Consider the following 20600-nt stretch of genomic DNA (forward strand, 5'->3'; position numbering starts at 1 on the left):
GACAACTAAATCTAACCGTAATACTTGATCTTTTAAATATTTTTCAATGAAATATAATACTAGAATAGAGATCTGTCGCAAAGCGTACATGGCGCTTCATGCCATTAAATCTAACAAAACTGTTGAACGTTTAACTAAGCTAGTAGAAACAAACCAGAAACCAGAGAATAAGAGAGGTACACATTAACCGGGGAGATACGTTAGATGCCATAGTTTTGAATAAATAAGATGAGCTTATTGCCTCGTTCCTCGCAAAGGTTTTACATTACACCTCTCAGCTCATTGCCAGGCCGGTAGCCAGCCCAAAAATTTAGGGGGGGGGCGGCTGAAGTTAGGGGGGGCCCGATCCAACAATATTATAGTTCATCACCATATTATAGTTCGTTTGCAAGCCTACCGTGAAAATTGTAGAGGGGGCAAGCAAAAATTTAGGGAGGCCCGGCCTCCTAGACTCCCCTGGATACGGGCCTGCCCATTACGTATTTACAATCTGACTTAAAAATGAAAATGATGCATGGACTGTTTGTAGAAAAATACACAGAGTTAAAAGCAGTTGTTAAATATGAGTATTATTGCGTTATTTTCGTAAAAATTATGGTTACTGATTTAGACGTCCACAAGTGAATGTGTGTCCCACATGTGAAGATTTAAGGAAGAAATTAAAATATATAACTCTTAGTGTTATAGCAAAAAGAGTTTCTGTAGCAGAATTACTTGTCCATAAAAGGTGGGCAAACAAATTTTACTGTAAATTCAAGGAAGTCAGTGACATCTGTAAAAGTAGAAATGACGTTATGGCCATAACATTTGACTATATGCAGAATCTTTCCCTATCGTTCATTTCTGTTCAGGAAATATTCCATTTACGACAACTTTGGTTTTACGTTTTTAATATCCACGATATGAGAAGACAGAAATCAGTAGACATATTCTTTACATATACTGAAGGGGAGCCGAAGAAAGGCCCTAATGAAGTATCTTCATTCATTTACAGTTTCATTAATAACATCCCAGATGAAGTTACAGAACTGTATATATTTAGCGATGCTTATGGGGGCCAGAACCGGAACCACATCCTCAGCAGATTACTTTTGGGCCTAACCATGAATGATAGATTTAAAGTGGTTAGTCATTATTTTCAAATCCGGGGCCACAGCTTTTTGCCCTGTGATCCAAGGGCGCCCATGTTGTGGTTTCCAAGGGGGGCAAGTATGTTTCAAATATAGTTTCAAAGTTTGCTGTAACTAATGTAAAAATTGTATTGGGTTTCCGATATTCGCAAGTATAAATTTATCTTGGTGTGGGCGAACGCTCCACCTTGCCCCCCTGACGGGCGCCGTTGCTGTGATCGAAACTTCTCAGTTATTAACAGGACAATAAAAAGGTGTGATCGCGTTTATACACGAAAACAATGTGCAGACATCATTAAAGCAGCCAAAAAGACTTTTCCACAGTTTTAGGTAAGCAGTGTCAAAAATGATATCATTAGCTTATCATGAGGATTGGTGGCCTTACCATTTTAAGAAGACTACAACAGATATTGAGAAAAAAGGTGAGAAGTTTTCTATTAGTCAATATCGACATCTTGTGTACAATAGTGAAACTAAAGGCTGTATAAAAAAAATTCTCCAAAGAAGCTCATAGACATTGAAAAAGTTAAGCATTACGTGCCGGAGAAGTATCAAGATTTCTATAACAATATCATATAGTTGCCAGTTTCTGAAGATGCTAGTAGTGATATTGATAATGAGCAGATACAAAGGTGTTTTGTTTAAACAAACTTTACTCTAAATGCATTTACTATACATTTTCTACTTTTTCTATTGCATCTAAACTGATGTTATAAATACCTTTTCATTTCTTTTTAGAAAATGTCACTAATATTGGCTTGAAACTTTCAATTTAAATAAGTTTTGCACTAAATGTATTATGTGTTAATGAGTTGACGGTTTTCAACCATGTGTTTAGAAATAACATTGGCTTTTCTGTATATTTTGTATCCTCTTTTGGGAACATTTTTCTCTTGCGGGGAAAAAGGAGAATATTCCGCAAACAAATTTCCTGTGTAGCCGGAAATATAAAATATTTAAATGTTTTTTCTTTGTGGCAAATAATAACCCTTAGCATATACTACAAGTTTATAATGCAACACAATCATATCAGAGCAACAGATTTCTCAATAAATAGTTTTTTGTAGTTTCCCGAAAGTAAGATGTTGGGGAATGTTCTCCTTTTTCTACTCACCGATTCAATTGGTAATGCGTGTACCTTTGGAGCATTGGGTTACTGTGTGCTGCTTTGGTGGTCAGCATTGAGTGTATTAAGGTGGTTCAGTCCAGTGTTTATATCCAGGTATATTTCCGGAGGGCTTTGCTTCACTGGAGCTGTGGTAATTGTGATTACACATGTCATTCTTGTGCAGGGTACGTTCATCAGCTAATAGTACTCTAGTGCGATTCCGTCACATTTTGATTATGCCCGCGGACGAAATTTTCTGGAAGAAAGTCTGGTTCGGATTCGTCTTAGACTATAGGTCCATGTCTCAGTCCATGTCTCACATAGCCTCACTGTGGAAAAGGAACGCTAAACTTCAACAATCAAACCAAGATCTCACTGTAGATTGTTTTAGCGCAAGGGAAACCGTGATTTTCAAATTTATATCGGTCACTGGACTTTTTTTATTTTTATTTCTTTTTATTATCATTTGTCATTCAGGCTAATATAAAGATATAACTTAAATAATTGATGACCTAGATTTCAGATTTCTTTCCAGGGAGGGAACTTTCATTTCAGGAGGGTGAAAAGTAGTAGCTACTGTGAATATATTTGAAACCCACTTTGTGCATAAACAGATGTATGGTGCTGGAGATATTTCGTGGCTCAGCAGAAGCGTGTTCCTGGGGCACTCTCTGAAATTATCACTGCATAAGATAATTTGAAATCTTTGTAAATTAAGCAACATGGAATCCTGGACTAGAAAATAACAGTGATAGGGGCTGAAATGCTGGCCACACATTAGCCAACTGAAAACTGACTGGCCAAGCCTTTAGTGGGCTAAACGTCAGGACTTTAGAAATGAAATGTATTTTCTAAGTTACGTTCTATAATTATGCTATGTAGGCCAAATGAGACGGATGATTAATAATGAAAATGAATGATAAAAAACTGGTGAGATTAGAATGTGGGAGGAAACGGGAGAACTTGGAGAAAATCCACGAACACGCTGTTGTTCATCACAAAATTAACATGGTTTGGTATCGAACCGGGGATCCATCGCACCAAAGATAAGCTGTCTATCACTGTGTCACCTTGCTTTCGAGTTTTGATTGTTGTGGTTTAAAAATCTACTTTTAACATCAAGGCTAATCAGACAGGACGATTTTTATTTTATTTTATATTTTTTAATTTAACGCCCCATCTCCGCTAAAACAGACAGATGATCGATGAAAGTGAATGAGTGTAAAAATGTATTTTGTGGTTTCCCTCTTGTAATCGAACCCGGGACCATGCGCACCTCAGACGGGTCGAGTGCTGTGGGGGGGGGGGGGATCCGAACCATGATTAACATTTTTATTCGAGGCAAGTTCCTGTATAGGGAATTGAATTTGAAGTACGCTTACAGAAAGCCCGCGCTACGAAATATTTTTAGAATAATATCAAATTGCTGTAAACGGCGTTATGATCTTTATGCCTATAGAAAACCATGTATGCAGTTCAATATGATGCATTTTTTTTTTTTTTTTTAATAAAGTTCTTTGAAAAAAGTCAAATTTCCAGTTCCTTGTAACTATGTTTTTACTTGCTTGAAATATGTGATATGATCATCCTACTATTTAACTTTAGGGTGCTTTGGCTGTGCATTACACTGTCTTACTTCCGTTTTTACTATTATAGAACCCTCCAGAATTGGGTTATATTTTCGATTTATGTGATACTGTAGCGCCTTTAGTTTGCAACACTGCATAAAAAAGTGATATTGCATGTTTTCAATTTACATGTAGGTTTGAGATATGTAATAACCTGACATAGTGCTATTTGAAAAAATAGGGCTTTATGGTGGGTTGGCAACACTGGTAATCTCATGGTATCACAGTGTATGCCAGAGAATGTCTTCCTGCAGATATCTGCATGATGTACGTTTTAAACTAATGGAGACAAAACGCTAAAATTTTGCAAGGACGTATCAAGATAAATGGTTCATCTTTGTAGTACTACGCACACAAGGATATTGTCAGTGTTAATTTCATAATTTTACGTTATGATTCGCATTTTTGCGCACAGTCTCTGATGAAGAGTAAAGTTACTTTGTATTTCGTAAGTTGAATTTATCTTTGGCGATGATTTCAGGACAATTATACGGCCGTCTACAGGCCATTTCCTCAGAAGTCAATTGAACAGTAGCTTGTTACATAAACCTGACTGTGTTCTTTAGCTAACCTATGAAGTGTACCTAAAGTGAATTTGCATTGTTATAATTATCAAAATTTGATAAGGAAAATTTTTAACATGTTGTAAATATCAGCAAAAAGTACCTGTCATCTTAAATTCACGCTAGCATTCAATGTTGACATACCTTGATTTGTTTTAGTTTTCTAGTGATTGTTTCTTACTATAGTTTAGTTTTGTAATATTGTATTAAGTGAAGTTCTTATAAGAGTTTTTGCATTGAAATTTTTTTGTAATAATTTTTTTTCACTTTACTTTACTTTGTCTAAGCTCTATTTTGGATCTTTTGTTCTGATGAAATAAAATTTGTATACCGATCTTTCAACGGATGGTTCTATGTGATATTTTTACACCTTTGATGGAATGTTTGGAATCACTAATGTTTTGATAATTCTTATTACTGGTTGATTGTTGTTTTCGGGATTCCTTATGTGTTCCATAATCTTAGTGTCTAAATTTCTTTCATACCGATATATGTTTGGTTACAATTACATAAGACTGGGACAGAAACAGAGAGGTTTTTTTTTTTTTTTTTTTTTTTTTGTAGAAATTCTAAAAACCCTGTTAACCCCACTCAACCCCTACTAGTCTTCCGACACATGGTTGAGATATAGTTTTCCTTCTGGCTAAAAACCAATTTTGCCTCGACTTCTTTCCTTCTGATTTAATACTTTGTCAGCTTGCGTGAGAAAATATATTGAGTGACAGATTCTGTATACTTTTGCGAGTGATTTGTTTGGTGTCTTTTCCTTCTTTGTACAGACGTACAGCAATATTGAGAGCAGTGACAGCTTATATCCTAACCGAGGGTTGTGGGGGTGAAAAGAAGCAGTGGCTGGGGTAAAAGTCCTTTAAGCCTGTTCCGAACTTTATGTGCCCGAATTTACATTCGCACCCACATAGGTAACCTAATAGTAACTTCTCTTTATTTATTTATTTATTTATTTATTTGATTGCGACTTTGAATCCATATTTTTGTGTAGTTTCCTGCACTCTAAATAATAGTCCTGGGCACAGTGGGAAACAAATTAATTTGTCTTTATTTTATTTTATTTTTTTTTCTTAAAGTTTTCGCGCTGTTACTAAACTCATTTTTGTACATGGTGAATCCTTATTTCTATTATGTAACATGACTCGTTGGTAGTTGTTGAATTATTTAAGCTAAATCATCGCCAAGGATAAATTGGACTTGCGTAATATGACGTAACTAGTTTTTTTTTAAACTGAGTTTAAATATCTTGAATCTTTAAAGATTAATGCTTAACTTAGTGCTAATATTCCGTTTGATCAGTCCTATATAGTTTACTGTCTGTATATTTGTAAGTAACGTGGTACATTTCTGAAGACTTGTTCTAGCCCTTCCTGTTGGTCTAGTAGCTAGCAGCCGCGCCTTTGGTATACGTGGTTCCGGGTTCGATTCGCCAAAATTTAAACGCAAAACTGTGGTTCAGATTCCACCTTAAACTGTAGGTCCACGGCTCATGTAGCGTTGATGTTGAAAAAGGGCCTAAATTTCAACTAACAAACGAACGAAAAATATCCTTATCTAAATGTATGTGCTGAAAAAATTTAGGGAATGATTGGAAATGACCGGAAAAATTAGTATACATACTTTTGTGAATTTTCTTCTGTTCTCCTAAGATATCTTCTTTAGCTAAGTCCTATTTTAGTGACTTTGTTCCTTGTTACAATAAACATTTTATTTGTGTTGGAACACTCTTCTTTTTTTCGTCTTTTAGATTCGATTATAGAATGATCTGTTTCCAAATAATAATTGCTTTCATTTCCAAAGAGTGCGGTGCATTCTTATGAATATATTTAGTTCCTGATATGGATTTACTGTACACCTTAGTAAAAAACTTATTATTATATCCGTAAATAGTACCTCTTCTGTCTTTTCCACAGTGAGTGAGAATTTGCAATGTACGCTCTTGAAATCTTGTAATGTATGTAATTGATTTACTATATCATTCGATATAGAAACAAAGCATCATTGACAGGCCAGAAGTACATTATATTTGGATTATTATTCGTTTCACATTGAGTGATATGCATAAAGATGAATAAGCACTAATGAGTAGAATCTCACCTCTGGAAGGAGATTAATCTGCAAGTCAGTTCTTACTCGTAATTCGTATGTATAAAAAGAACGAATGGCGAAAAAGATTGTTCTCACTGTGACATGCAGTTTCGTCTTATATGAACTTGGTTTTGATCAGATTTCATAGAAAAATCATTTCATGAAGGCGGGGATGTTTATTTCCTTTCCTTCTCTGAATCAGGAATTCACAGGTGTGCAGCAAGTGAAAACATCAGTAAAATTAAAATTAGATCGTTATTTATTAGATGGATTAAACTACGGCTACTTTCATTTGAATATTCCAGCAATATAAAATAGTGACGACCAACTTCTTACCACTCTACGGTCGCAGCGCTGTTTCAATATTTAGGAGACAATTTATATTGAATAGCATGAAAAAGGAAACACTTTTGCATGTATGACAGGGAAACAAAATGAAAACAATAGTAGGAGTTTCCGGGGATTTACAAAAAATGGCTATCTCGGTTTCCCGAAAACATCTAGAAGAGGTTAAAAAATGGGAGGAAAAAAAAAAGCTCCAAAATTATAAGAGATAGAAAAAGTGATCAAGTGTAATCTTGTTCCTCATAAAATGTTACATTTAATCACACACAGAGAATACCAGAACGCACATATTGAAATCGAAAGTGCACGGGGCACCGGTGACCCAAAGATGGTGTCCACTATAAAATGCTAAAGAACAATAAGTAGTTTTTCGCTGCATTATCATGTATTTATTTATCACTGAGTGAGCTCCTTCGTGGCTAAGCGATTAGCGTACGTGCCTATGGCGTGGGAGACCCGGGTTCGGTTCCCGACGAGAGCTAATGTGGTTCGAATTCAACGTTAATCAGTAGTCCACGTCTCATATAGCCTCGCTGCTGAGCGGGACGTTAAACTCAAAATCAGTTCAATTATTTATCATTGAGAGTGCAACGTGATAGGTTTAGCCATTCTAGGTACTGCGCTGTTTCTCCAGCTGTTCCAGCTTAAATTATTCTGCAACAAACATTGTACAGTATTAACAGGGAAACTCATAAAGGTAACAAGTATCTCATACATTGTTCATTTGAGATGTACTGTTGTGAACGACGAACAAATGCAGCGAAACACGCAGTCACAACGTTGAGAGGGATTTTACCCGTTGTTCAGCTTTTCTTTTAATTTTTACCATAACTTCCCATATAGTTCTTGATACTGTGGACTGATAAACGGCAGCACCTACTACAATGCCAGTTTGAAGCAAGGGTCTCCAATATAACGTAGGAAACTCATCTTCTCATTATTCAGAGCCCCACGTTTTGTTTCTAGTAAATCCCCGAGAAAATGTGTCATCCATTGTACATCTTATTTTTTAAATCTATATAGACGTGTATAGGCCAGAGTCTCTCCGAACTTTATACACTTTTCTTCTTGGCTCCACATCCATAAATTCAACCATTTCGATCCAATCTCACACACTATGAGGCAGGTACTGAGATAGTTGATGAAATTTGTAGACTAATCTCAGCTAGTTGAGATTATACTCAACTTTATGCATACGAAAAGAAATCACAGTGTGATTCGCAAGTTCCGAGCATTTACTCAGGTGCCTGAAATTAAACTCAAATGACGTCACATTTTCTCGCATTTTATCCGTGCAAGCTTGAGATTAATCGTAAAATCTTGAGCAAAGAGTAAGATCTTACTTTTATACATATCACGTATTGTCAGAAAGTAGAATACATTCGAGCTTGGAGCTTAGATTCTTAAACTCAAACAAAAAACCTAGAAAAAGTAACAAAATTGGTGACCCGGACATTATTAAAATTTATTAAAAAGACATGCGGTTGTATAGTATCTTTCTTTCTTTCTTTTCTAGAAATGAGTGAAAGAAGAATAATACGGGGTGCTAATCCTCTTGCCAGTGCCGAAAACCAACCCGAAGATAACTTTTGGTACAACCAGGGCTGGGAAGGGACTTTTGTTGAAGTTCCGGAAAATAGTCAACAAGAAGATGAATTGTAAGTTAGTGGTTATAAATACATAAAGTAATCTTTATCAGTCTGCAAGAGAATGTTAGCTGATTATTATTATTATTATTATTATTATTATTATTATTATTATTATTATATGTAGTGCCAATATACAAACATGGTGAATAAAATGACGTTAAAAATTATAGGCCTATAAGTTTATTAAGTGTTTTCTCTAAGATATTTGAAATAATTGGTCACAAACATTTATATTTTAATGTAAAGAATATCTTAAGTGATACGCAACATGGTTTCTATAAAGGTAGATCAATTGCAACAAATCTTATCCATTTTACTGATTTTACATATTTGCACTAAAAAGTAATTTACAGGTAGATGTTATATATATCGATATGTCAAAGACCTTTGATTCCATTGATCACAAATTACTTCTAAGTAAGTTATCAAACATTGGCCTATCATTGTCATATATATATATATATATATATATATATATATATATTTTTTTTTTGAAAGTTACTTATCAAATAGAACTTTTAAAGTAAAGATAGGGAATGTAAAATCTAGTCAAGGTCAAATAGGGAAGGGGATACCTCAAGGATCTCCCATGGGGCAACTTCTTTTTTCTATATTTATCAATGATTTACCAGGAAAAGTCGAATACGCAGATGATATAAAGCTTTTTAGAGTAGTTAATAACGAGTATGATAATTATCTGCTGCATAAAAGATTTAGATACAGTAAATCATTGGTGTGAAAATAATTTATTAATGATCAACTCTGAGAAAACTAAACATATGACATTCACTAATAAAACTCAATATTTTGTTAGCAAGTATAAAATTAATGGAGTAACAATAGACAAAGTTCAGCAAATTAAAAATCTCGGTATTTTGTATGACAGACAATTAAAATTTGCTAATCACATAAATGACATAGTGCAATCAGCAAGAAAAAAATAGGTTTTATATTTTATCAGTGGCCTGATTTTATAAATGGTAGTTCTTATGTGTACTTATATAAGACACTTGTTAGGTCTAAATTGGAATTTGGTTCAGTCGTTTGGAACAGTTTGTCTAATATACTTATTAACAAACTCGAAGCAGTACAGAAATGTTTTATACGACTACTATGTTATAAAATGAAAAAGAACTACTATTCACACGAGATGAATATTGTTTAACTTTTTGGGGACTTCAATCTCTAGCAGAAAGAAGAAATTTTATGGATAAATACTTTATTCAAATGGTATTGGATAATAAATATAGTAGCGAATATTGCCTAGAAAATATAGGAATAAGAGTGCCGACTTGTAGTGTTAGGAATCGATCGACATGGTTGCATTAAACTTAAAACGTGAAATACTAAGAAGGATGAAAATGTCTTACAATTTAAAATGAACATATGTTGGATAAATATCAGAGCATTTCTTACAAAAATTAAACTGTTTTAACTTTATGACAAGGGTTCTAGCTGCTTATCTTTATTTTATTATTATTGTGTATTTTTATGTTATAATCTTTTAATCAGAGAACCGGTCTTTTACGTTAAAATATGACAATAAGTGAAAGAGATTTTTGCATGTGAATGTGCAATTTTAAGTAAGGTTGTTTCATTATTTTAAAAGGTAGTTAAATGAAACTTTAATTTACATAGTTCTTTTAATCGTACATTATGAAATTGACTGTTTCCCTTTAATATCTTTAATCTTCTGATAAAGGCCTGAACCTGCTGTAATAGTAATTTTATGTTATATAATTTCTGGTCTGTTTAAAATGATTATATAATGATTTTAACATAGTGCTGTATTTTTGCTCATGAGCTGTTCATAGCACTTAAAATAAAATTATTATTATTATTATTATTATTATTATTATTATTATTATTATTATTATTATTATTATTATTATTATTATTATTATTACTACCACTACTACTACTACTACTACTGCTACTTCTTCTTCTTCTTCTTCTGTTTTCTCACAAATATAGACGGTATCTGTTAGTAAACAGTACTCTATAAGAGAAAATCAAGAGAGTGGAAAGAATCTACCTAAAGAAGCTGTAGGGAAAAGAACTAATGATCATGCCCCTAATGAAAAGTGGCCACGTGTGGATGAATTTCTAAGTGTGCTTTTTATACTAATTTGAGGATGCTTGAATCCAATGGAACTAGTTTTAAACTTATCCGTTTATGGAGTCACGAGTGAAATAACATCAAATGTGGGAATTTTGAACTACCGCTTATACCAATAATCAAGGCGCCATGCTTCGATGCATTTCTAATTGAAATTTTTGTACTACAGTAATTTGAGGACGCTAAATCCATGGAATTATTTTAAAACTTACCCGTCCTTGGGGTTACGGAAAAAAAAATCTCAAAGTTGGAACCTTTGAATTACCGCTTATGGTAATGGTAAAGGTGCCTAGGCTTCAATACATTTCTAATTGCACTTTTCAGACTAATTTTAGGATGCTGAATCCAGTGAAACTATATTTAAACTTATCTATCCATGAGGTCATGAGAAAAATGACCTCAAATTTAGGACCTTTGAGATACTACTTATGCCAGTGATAAAGGTGCACATGCTTCAATACATTTCTAATTACACTTTTTATACCAATTTGAGGGTGCTGAATCCAATGAGACTATTTTCGAATTTATCCACTCAAAAATTTATACAAGAAAAATGACTTCAAATTTGTGGGTTTTGAAGTACTCTTATGCCAATGGTAAAAGTGCTCCTGACCCCATGACTCCATTTCAAATTATAAGTGACCATCTTTCGGGCAGTGTTACTTGGAAATATATACATCCTGTATTTTTTTTTAATCCAAAATAACAATAATACTTTAAAAATTACGAAATCATGGTCAGGAAGTCGTGTTTCAAAAAAATGTATTACTTGAATAATTTCAACTATCTCTGAGGTCTTCATCAGCAACTTCTTTCGCGCTGTTGTTTTATTCTGATAATTAATCCATGGATATTTGTATGATTTAGAATTTTACACATCTTCACCTTTAGACTTTCATTTTAAAAAAAATCGTCATATTCTTAATTTGGTGATTTAAAAAAGCACTCCATATGGATTAATTATCAAGAATAAGATAGCAGTGGGAGAGAAGATACTGATGAAGACACCGGGGAGGATTGAAATAATACAACATTGTCGTGGGATTCAAGGTTATAGAGCTCTTCTCATAATTCTTCGAGCCGCAAGTTCCACTTCTTTGTTGTTTGTTGCTTTTTTTTCTCTCGCAGTGGTTCTTTGACAGCAGTGAACCACTGTGCGTGGTAGTGATCCCAACATGTCGCCTGTAAACATCTCAGAGGCAATTAATAGTTTTATAGTTAGTTATTGAAACTTCGCGTTACCTAAGGTTACATGATCTCCGGGTGCTGCCCGGAGTTCCCGGGTTCGAAAGACGTTCTACAAGTCTATGGGCCAACGGACTAAATGTATGGGCGTAAATTATCTGTAATTATGTATGGAAGATAAGAACATATTATCAGAAGACTTACGACCATTTTCCTAAGTCTTATTAACCATTAAATAACCTAATATTGGACTCACCTCAAGTTTCTGTACGTTGATCACCATGACTTATAAAACCAGTCTACAACACATTGCACAGAATATAAACTATCTGCTACGTATCATTTTCCTAGTACAAGCATTTGCCACCTAAGGTTCCTACAGAAACAGGGTTAACAGATCTTGTGATTGCCGACATTTGTATTCAGATGGAGTTGAAAATGACCTGTCAAGGCTTTTACCAAACGGTTGTAGAAAATAGTCCCTTCTTCAACAAGGAGCAGCTCCAAAAATACAAATAAGGCAAGCGTCTATAATCATTTATGTTTTGTGTTATTTTTATTTATTTCTATACAGTTCGTTGGGTTAGTAGTTAGTATTGTAGTTATAAATCCCAGAAATAACGATGATAATAACATGTAGACAGTAATGATTTCAGAAGATTTTCCAAAAAACTTCAATATACGATACGTGAAAAATACTGCAAAGATAGTAGTAATGTACAATGGGCACAATCGAAGATACGGTTACCCCCTAAAATCATCATTGCGTGTAGAAACATTTCAGTTTTAAATTTGGTATCCAACAACTACACAAATGGCACTGGTCTCCGGACTTGCCTTTAGTTCCATCTGGCATCCGTAGCGTTATGCCATTGTTATGTCGGATTACTTTGTGCAACTATGCAAAAATATGAATGGTTGATCTGGATATGGATACAGAAGAGGGTTTTTTTTTTTTTTGTAAAGTTTTTTCTATTCTTTTAGGAATTCTGCTCTCTTACTTAATATGTATAGTTGTAGACTTATCCTTTTTGTGCCGTATACATTGATGAGTTTTGTGTAGACATGAGTTTATACGTCATTTATGCAATAAAATGCATTTTGAAAACAAGTGCTACGTAACCCTTATCCAGATCAACCCTTTACATATATAATTAACAATTAGCATTAAGAATTTTGCATTGTTATTGTCGTCAGTAATAAAATTGTATCAATAATGTCTGTTTACTTGTAGAGAGTTCCAGTCTTTTGAGGAAATGCAAGAGGATGTTGACACTATGTATTCATCCGCGTCACCATATAACGAAAATCCGTATCTTGATCCATCGGAATCCGCGTATAAAGGTGATATTTATAATCCTATGTCGGAAGGCGATTCAAAATTAAGTGCATCAGATGAATTTGAAGATGAGCCACCGCTTCTAGAAGGTAATTCAATATCATTCTTATATATACTATGTAATAAATTGTCTTTTCCAATTTTTGTCTGTGTGATTAGGATTGGCATATTACCCGAATTTAGCGGGTACCACACGAGTTTCAGGTCTTATATTCGTCTCCCGCTTAATCATCTCTTAATCACGAAAAACCATCCGCTTTTTTGGATTGGAGAAAAATCTAAGACGACTTTGTTGATATAATGTTGTTATATTCAACGTAAACCGCTACATTTTTGTGTTAATTTCAATTCCAATTCAGTTAAATTTGAACTCGCGCTTAGGCTCAGGTTGTGAGCTATTTGCTCAGTGAGCGTGCACATTGCCATTTGTGTTAATAAGAGATTTGTTCTAATGCACAGTGTTTTACCTTTCTTATGATAAAAATTTAGAGATTAATTTGTGTTTCTTAGAAAGAAAAGCGTATGAACAATATCTGACATATATCGCTTGCTTTTTTTGTTTTTTGGTAAACTTGCCTTACAGATATCGTACTGTAGTATTTACTTAATAAGGCTAAAACTAAATTTGCTTTACTTTAGTAGTTTCTTTAGAAAAGTACACTATAAGTGTCACTTAACAAAGAAAGGATACGAAAGATCCCAGATCAGTATTTGTAATACACAAGTTCACATCAGTACTTACGGTTTAGAATCCCCCGCTTTTCTAATTTTAAAATATGGCAACCCTATGTGTGATTTATCATTTTTGATTTGGTTTGTTTTCAGTGTAATGTCTCTTTGCATCATTGAGGCTAGATAAGACATAGATCAACAGTTTAACGTGAAGTCAAAATCACGTGAGCTCGTGCCGGGAATCGAATTCAGGTCTTCTAGGCCGAAAGTTGATAGGATAACCATGTAGCCACGAGTGAGCTCAAGTTTATAAATAGCATAATATTATAGACTATAATAGTAATTTATACAGTGATGATATATAGTATTCATCTAAACTCCTGCGATGATTGTGAACATCCATTTTGATCATGAACAAATTTCTTGTGACTTTAGTAGTGTTAGGGAAGCAATTTCTCTTTTCTTCAGAACTATATTGAGTTAAGATTTAAAAATTTTGAACGAAAAAACTTTTAAGGGTAAATGTTCTCTTTTCTCCTCTATATTATGATACGCAAAATACAGCACTGTTACGCCATTAATTCGTGCTGACATTGATTCCTAGTGGACTGCTGCAGAGGTCGCACTGACGACCATTGTACTGGCTTGGCCGGGCTAAAAGTCATTAACACCTCAACAAGAATCAACCTCAATACAGATGATTTCGCACAAAAATCGTTGTGCTTCTTTCATGAAACTAATATTGAGGTCCTGGTAGAACGTGATTTACAAAAAGCAAAAGAATTGAAGCTCCCACTCAACAAAATTCACTAAAACTAAGCGTTAATTGCTGATTATACACATCTATTATGCGTTATACTTCAGATTTAATAGTATCATTATTAATGTTGCCAATACAAGATAGTCATAATTCTGATACGATTTAAATGTTCTCGTTTATTATTAGTATGAAATTGATACAACGCAAAGACGTAAACACATGCGACTTAACTTCTTTTTTCTCCTTTTGATTTTGGCAAATTCTTTCAAGAATCCGCACTGGAAGCTCGTAACTAATCTGCGTATATTAACTAATTCAGCTCAATCCTTCTCTGATTCTGTACCATTGAACCTCCTCAGTCGCTAGTGAAGATAGTAGTCACTGATTAAGTTTAGCGAAGATTATTGATTTCGTAAAGAACCTTTCCCGTTGATTACAAAAGCTGACTCTGCACTGTTAGGTTCATTGGTTGGTGGGTGTAAAGTTCTTTTTCAGCATCATGACTATAAGACAGGACTTAAAGTAGGATCCTATCCAGGGATGTTCACCTTCCCTCCTTGAAGAGCTTGGACGCAAACCCTCAAATTTATCATTCTGCTCCCCGAACATGTAGTCCTCTTTCCAAATTTACCATTTTCCAGTTTGATTGTATACCATTTTCAGTGAAAAATTATTATAATCATTGATAATTATAATTTTCAATGAACTAATCTCATGGGCGTAACCTGCGCCCTAAGAAACACCTGTGGTCCCCGTGATCTTAATCAGTAAGGTTTATATCCAAGGCTAATACCATTACCGGCAATCTAACTTGCGCACTGAAAACACCACATTAACAACTGGCCACGAAGATGTATTCTGCGCAATTAGAATTGGTTATAAATTCAGCTGTTACATGCACTGGATAAGTACTGGGATTGATAAAGGCATCGTACCACTGAATATACATGCACTGAGGCTTCAAATATATTACAGTGTCAGTATATTAGTATATTAATGAAGGAAATATTAATGGAAATTTGAGATTTCAAGATTGGAGGGCAGATCATTAACAAGATCAGGTATGCAGATGATACCGTTATTATAGCTAGAACCGAAGAAGGACTGCAGGAGATGATAGACAAAATAGTTGACACTAGAAAACTATGTGGAATGGAAATCAACATCGAAAAGTAGAGTCATGAGAATATCCCGTGAAAACGCGCCTTTACGAGTCAGAGTAGAACAAAGAGAACTTGAAGAGGTTCATAATTTCAAGTATCTGGGAAGTATTTTGACGAGAGACGCTTACTGCACCAAAGAGATCAGGTCAAGAATTGCCATAGGCGAAGAAGCATTCAACAAGAAGAGATCATTCTTAACTAGCAGGCTCAATATTGGACTTAAGAAGAAGTTGGTCAATTGCTATATATGGAGCATTGGACTGTATGGTTCAGAGACTTGGACATTACTGAAGTTAGAGAGGAAATATTTAGAGAGCTTCGAAATGTGGTGTTGGAGGAAAACGAAGAAGATAAAATGGACAGAGAAAGCAACAAACGACGATGTTTTAAAACGGATAGGAGAGAAGAGGACACTTCTAGTCAACATCCTTCGTAGGAAGACCAATTAGATTGGACACATCTTGCGAAGAAATTGTCTTCTTCATACCGCCATAGAAGGAAAGATGGATGGAAAACGAGGAATAGGAAGAAGACAGCTAATCAATGATTTAAAAAAAAGATCGAGAGGCGTGGAAGAAACATTTTCAAGCCTAAATCTAAAATTGAAGAAAAAAATAGTCCTAGAACCTGCCGAAAAGCAGAATACTTAATAATAATAATAATAATAATAATAATAATAATAATAATAATAATAATAATAATAATAATAATAATAATAATAATAATAATAATAATAATAAGAGAATTTACAAATAACAAGATATGTCTGTTGTTCCCACCACACTAACATGTAATTTTTCTATCACCTCTAATGGCACTGTTTTGAATCTGTGTTCGGGTTGAAGATGATTTTATAAGTTATTAGCGACTAGATGCAACTATCTTTAACTAGCACTTATAGTTAATTTAGTTCTTTGTCTCTGAAGGATATTTTTCGCACTGAGAAAGTATCCTCGGCTGTCGGTCGTAGTTTCTTCGTAAAATATGTCACTTCTAGAGAACACTATATCATTTCACTACAGAGAGACATACTGGTTCTTGATTTATACTCGTTTGGCTGGTTGAGGAGCGAAGTGGGTGGATTTCCCCAATGGATGCCAGGAGATCAACTATAATGTTAGTAATGATATTTTTAACAGTATCTTCTTAAAATGTAAACATTAAATTTTACACAATGGAATATTGAGATAGAGGAGAAAAGAATAATAGTGCCTATAACTATTAGTATATTGTTTGATTATTATTAATCAGGAATTTTCATACTTTGGTTAAGTATAATATCAAAAGGGGATGTACGTTTGTAAAGATAAAAGAACTATTGTTAAACACTAACATCAAATTAATATCACAGTAAGGTGTTTCTACTACGTGGAAACAATTCGAATATTTACAAATACTATCGTATAAAGGAGCTGCAATTAATATATTTTTATGGTTAGGGGAGAAAATCTGATTTTCCGTTGTTGATGTAGAAAATAAGCATGTAAGTAATCAGTATTCTCCACTAGCATTCACTATGAAGAATATTCATTTGTAAGTTGATCATTCTCCTCGTTTCTTTTAACCGAATAACAAATGAGGTATCGTCGGTTGAGGTATATTTCTTCCTGATACAAATAGTATAGATGCTGACAGTTTTTTTTCTTTTAATAGAAAGAATATTATGCCTATACTTTTAATGTTTTATTGTTGACAGAAAATTGTGTATCAGTACTCTGAATATCTTACTGTTTCTAGAAAATTGTTTATGGACATGGTTATATCGAAGAGAAATTGCAACACACATTTACATAAAGATTTATTTATAATAAAATTCATGGTCGTTACGTTCAATGTGAAAACTTTCATGAGACATTTTTAAGAGCTTACTTTTCTTTTTCAGTCGTATTACAGATTTATAGTCTCAAATGTGTAAAGAAAAACCTATCCATACGTTTTTTTTTTTTTAATTTATTTTTGTCAATGCACTTTTCATCCGTAGATTATGACGAAAATTCAGTGATAAAAGCATACTAAAAACTGAGTTCACAATACTTTGTAACTATTGCATGTGATCACTTTTCTAGGTGCGATGTTATGGGCTGTATATTTTGCCTTCTAGTTGATAAACAAGTTGTTTATCATATGCCAATTTAAATAAAGAAATAAGTTTACATTCTAAGAATATGGCCCTGAACTTAAATGAAGTGAAATGAAAACTTTCAGTTTTACGTCCCACGTTTATTCCGGCAAGGCTAAAGGAGGCTGGTGATGAGAAATGAAGAAAATGGTGGAATGAAGAAAATGGGAGAAAACAGGAGAACTCCGAGAAAACCCACATGCACGGTGTTTGTCCACCACAACATTCGCTTGGCTTGAGCGGGGATCGAACCAAGGACCCCACGCACCAGAGGTGAGCGCTCTACCACTGAGCTACCGCCCCTCTTGAACTTAAAGGAGAAAACTAATAACGTTATTGTGAAGAAATTAATAAAATAAAGTCAATGGAAGAAAATGGGATCCATAGACATGGAATTACCATCACAAGCTCTCATGGTCTTGAGTCGAACCAATAACCATTTGCATTAGAAGTGAGCGCTTTGCCATTGAACTACTTATTTCCTACACACATATAATTCAATGTAATAGAAATTTCTCACAGATATATAGATCAATACGAGTTGTTTGGTAAGTAATAATTTAATTCATAATTAATCGAATACTTTCGTTGGCTTTGTTTTAACATTTTCAACTTGAGTAGCCCAGGAAAATGATTCAGCGACTAGAGTTTTCATCTTTTGCCAGATCTTTTTGTACTCATACAACAACAAAAATTAAGAATAATCGATATTTGGTAGTTCTGGAATACCCCTGTTGTATGGGATCTTTTTCACCCCTTAATTGGAAGTCTACATACGCCTAGAATACTATAATGTTTCGCGACATATTCTGTAAACTTGAAAAATTGATCCTATACATCATGTACTACGAGCTGTTGCTAATTCTGGGATATTTCCATCTACTTCTCGGCAATATTCTATTTTATTCAAGTGCAGTAAGTAGGAATCAACTTTTGGTAGGTCAGGTCTACATTTCATATCTTGAATTAATTGAATAATTATGTCATACCGTGATTTTAGAAGAAAGCTAAGAGGTATTTCAGTAAATGAGACTACTTTTGCATTCATTGTTTCATGTTTTTGTTAAGTTGTCGCTATAATTCTTCAGAGAAGATAATTCTTTTGTATGACTTTTTTTTTTCATATATATATATATATAAGACATAGTCCAGGTATGAGAGCAAAAGGATTTAATTCACAATATTATAGTTCACATAATCGTAACAAGTGGCTATCGGCCTGGTTTTCGAGAAATACGAGTATCCTAGTTTTGTTCTGAATGCTGCTTAATATTTTTAAAATTTCTTTTGTCATTGAATTTTAGACATTTTAATGTCTAAGTTCGCTGATATGTGTACTACTTTGTTACCATACTGTAACTTTTTTGCTTTGCTATTTTTTAAATAATGCGGTAACACAGTGGTTAGTTTCTATCGAAAGAATGAGTATAGCCACCCGTCATTAAATCAACTAGCTATCGGAGGGAATTCAGAATAAAAGGCAAGCGTTTTCATTTTCCTCTTTGCCAAATCCAATTCATTTTTATCTTTGCCGAATCCAATGTTTTACTTACATATAATTACAAATGTCAATCCAATGATCACATAATACAAAAAGAGATAGCTATTAAAATTGATGCTTTGCTATATCACAGTTCGCTATAAAACTTGAAACTTAGATTACAAAAGTTACAGCGTTTTGAAAATGAAAAATACAACTTACAGTAAAAAAGATTGGTGTCCAGTTCTTCGTCGTCCACCAATATTTTGAGTCAGGATCATTTTGAGTTTTGATCTTGGTCTAAATCTTACTGTGAAATCTTATGTGAACCTGAATGCTTCTCTATTCTCTCGTGTACCTTTTTATATTTAAAAAATTGCATCAGTCTGAACCCTGAGGTTCACTATAATTACTTTGTTTTTCTCCTAATGGTTTTGAATGACACGAGAAGATACGTGATCGCTTGAGACTAATTTGTGTGTTTAAAATTCTTTTGTTACATTTAGATTCCCATCACCTAATTAACTAAAATCTCATCACCGAATATTCACATTTTTAACAGTTACCACAAAAATAACAATACAAATATAATATTTGCAATTTCAGAGACTTTTTTTTTAACATTAGTATAACATTCTTAATATCTTTTTTATAAAATATATTGTTCTTAGATTTTCATTACATTATAGTGGCTTTATTCTCTACATCATTTAATATTTTATAGATTATGAAATTTTGGTAATAATAAATGTAATTCTTTTTTAAAAGACAAATTAAGACAAGTAACCATGAAGAAAAATAATTGTGATCAAAATATTAATATCTCTTTCCATTTCAATGATACATGCAATGGACTAGACATCAAAGCTGATGCCGATATTTAATATATGTAACGTGAAGTGATAAAATTAATCGTAATTTTGGTGTTGATTGCTGAGGCGGCTCGTGAAGTAAGTGCCGTCGGTAAAAGTTCAAGTTCTACCGTTTCCAACTAAGGAAGAAGACTTACCTAATGCACGTAATGTAATAATTTTTGTATTCAACAATTAATACATCGAATAACTCTTTTGCCCTACAACTTCTTTTACCGATATGAGTTCTTACGAGCCATGTTTACTGTTCATGAGCACGTATATTCTATTGTCTTGTCATACGTAAATGACGAAAGTAAACTGATATAGAAAATGTTCCTTTTAATTGCGTTACTAATTCTCTAATTGTCGTTAACTGTTCCTAAATCATA

The 20600-nt window shown here is 33.7% G+C and overlaps 1 protein-coding gene and 1 long non-coding RNA gene across 7 annotated transcripts in view; one reads left to right on the forward strand and one right to left on the reverse strand.

Moving 5' to 3' along the window:
• Positions 1 to 19708, reverse strand: part of LOC145686138 (uncharacterized) — a 208653-nt gene extending 188945 nt beyond the window's left edge. For 4 of the 5 annotated variants that reach the window (XR_014131528.1, XR_014131526.1, XR_014131524.1 and 1 more), the window contains exon 1: positions 19580 to 19708. This is a non-coding gene — a long non-coding RNA (uncharacterized LOC145686138). The remainder of the gene's footprint in view (positions 1 to 19579) is intronic. The other variant, XR_014131530.1, reaches the window with a different exon arrangement.
• Positions 1 to 20600, forward strand: part of LOC145686137 (uncharacterized) — a 41178-nt gene that overhangs the window by 3212 nt on the left and 17366 nt on the right. For both annotated transcript variants that reach the window (XR_014131520.1, XM_081759125.1), the window contains exons 2-3: positions 8388 to 8529; positions 13059 to 13252. Coding sequence is in view for 1 of the 2 variants with exons in the window: in XM_081759125.1 (XP_081615251.1) it covers positions 8390 to 8529; positions 13059 to 13252 (334 nt within the window). In the remaining variant the exon portion in view is untranslated. The remainder of the gene's footprint in view (positions 1 to 8387; positions 8530 to 13058; positions 13253 to 20600) is intronic.

This window comes from Thermobia domestica, chromosome 5, assembly GCF_964235325.1.
Source record: "Thermobia domestica chromosome 5, izTheDome1.hap1.1, whole genome shotgun sequence".
In the NCBI taxonomy this organism is placed as follows: Eukaryota; Metazoa; Arthropoda; class Insecta; order Zygentoma; family Lepismatidae; genus Thermobia; species Thermobia domestica.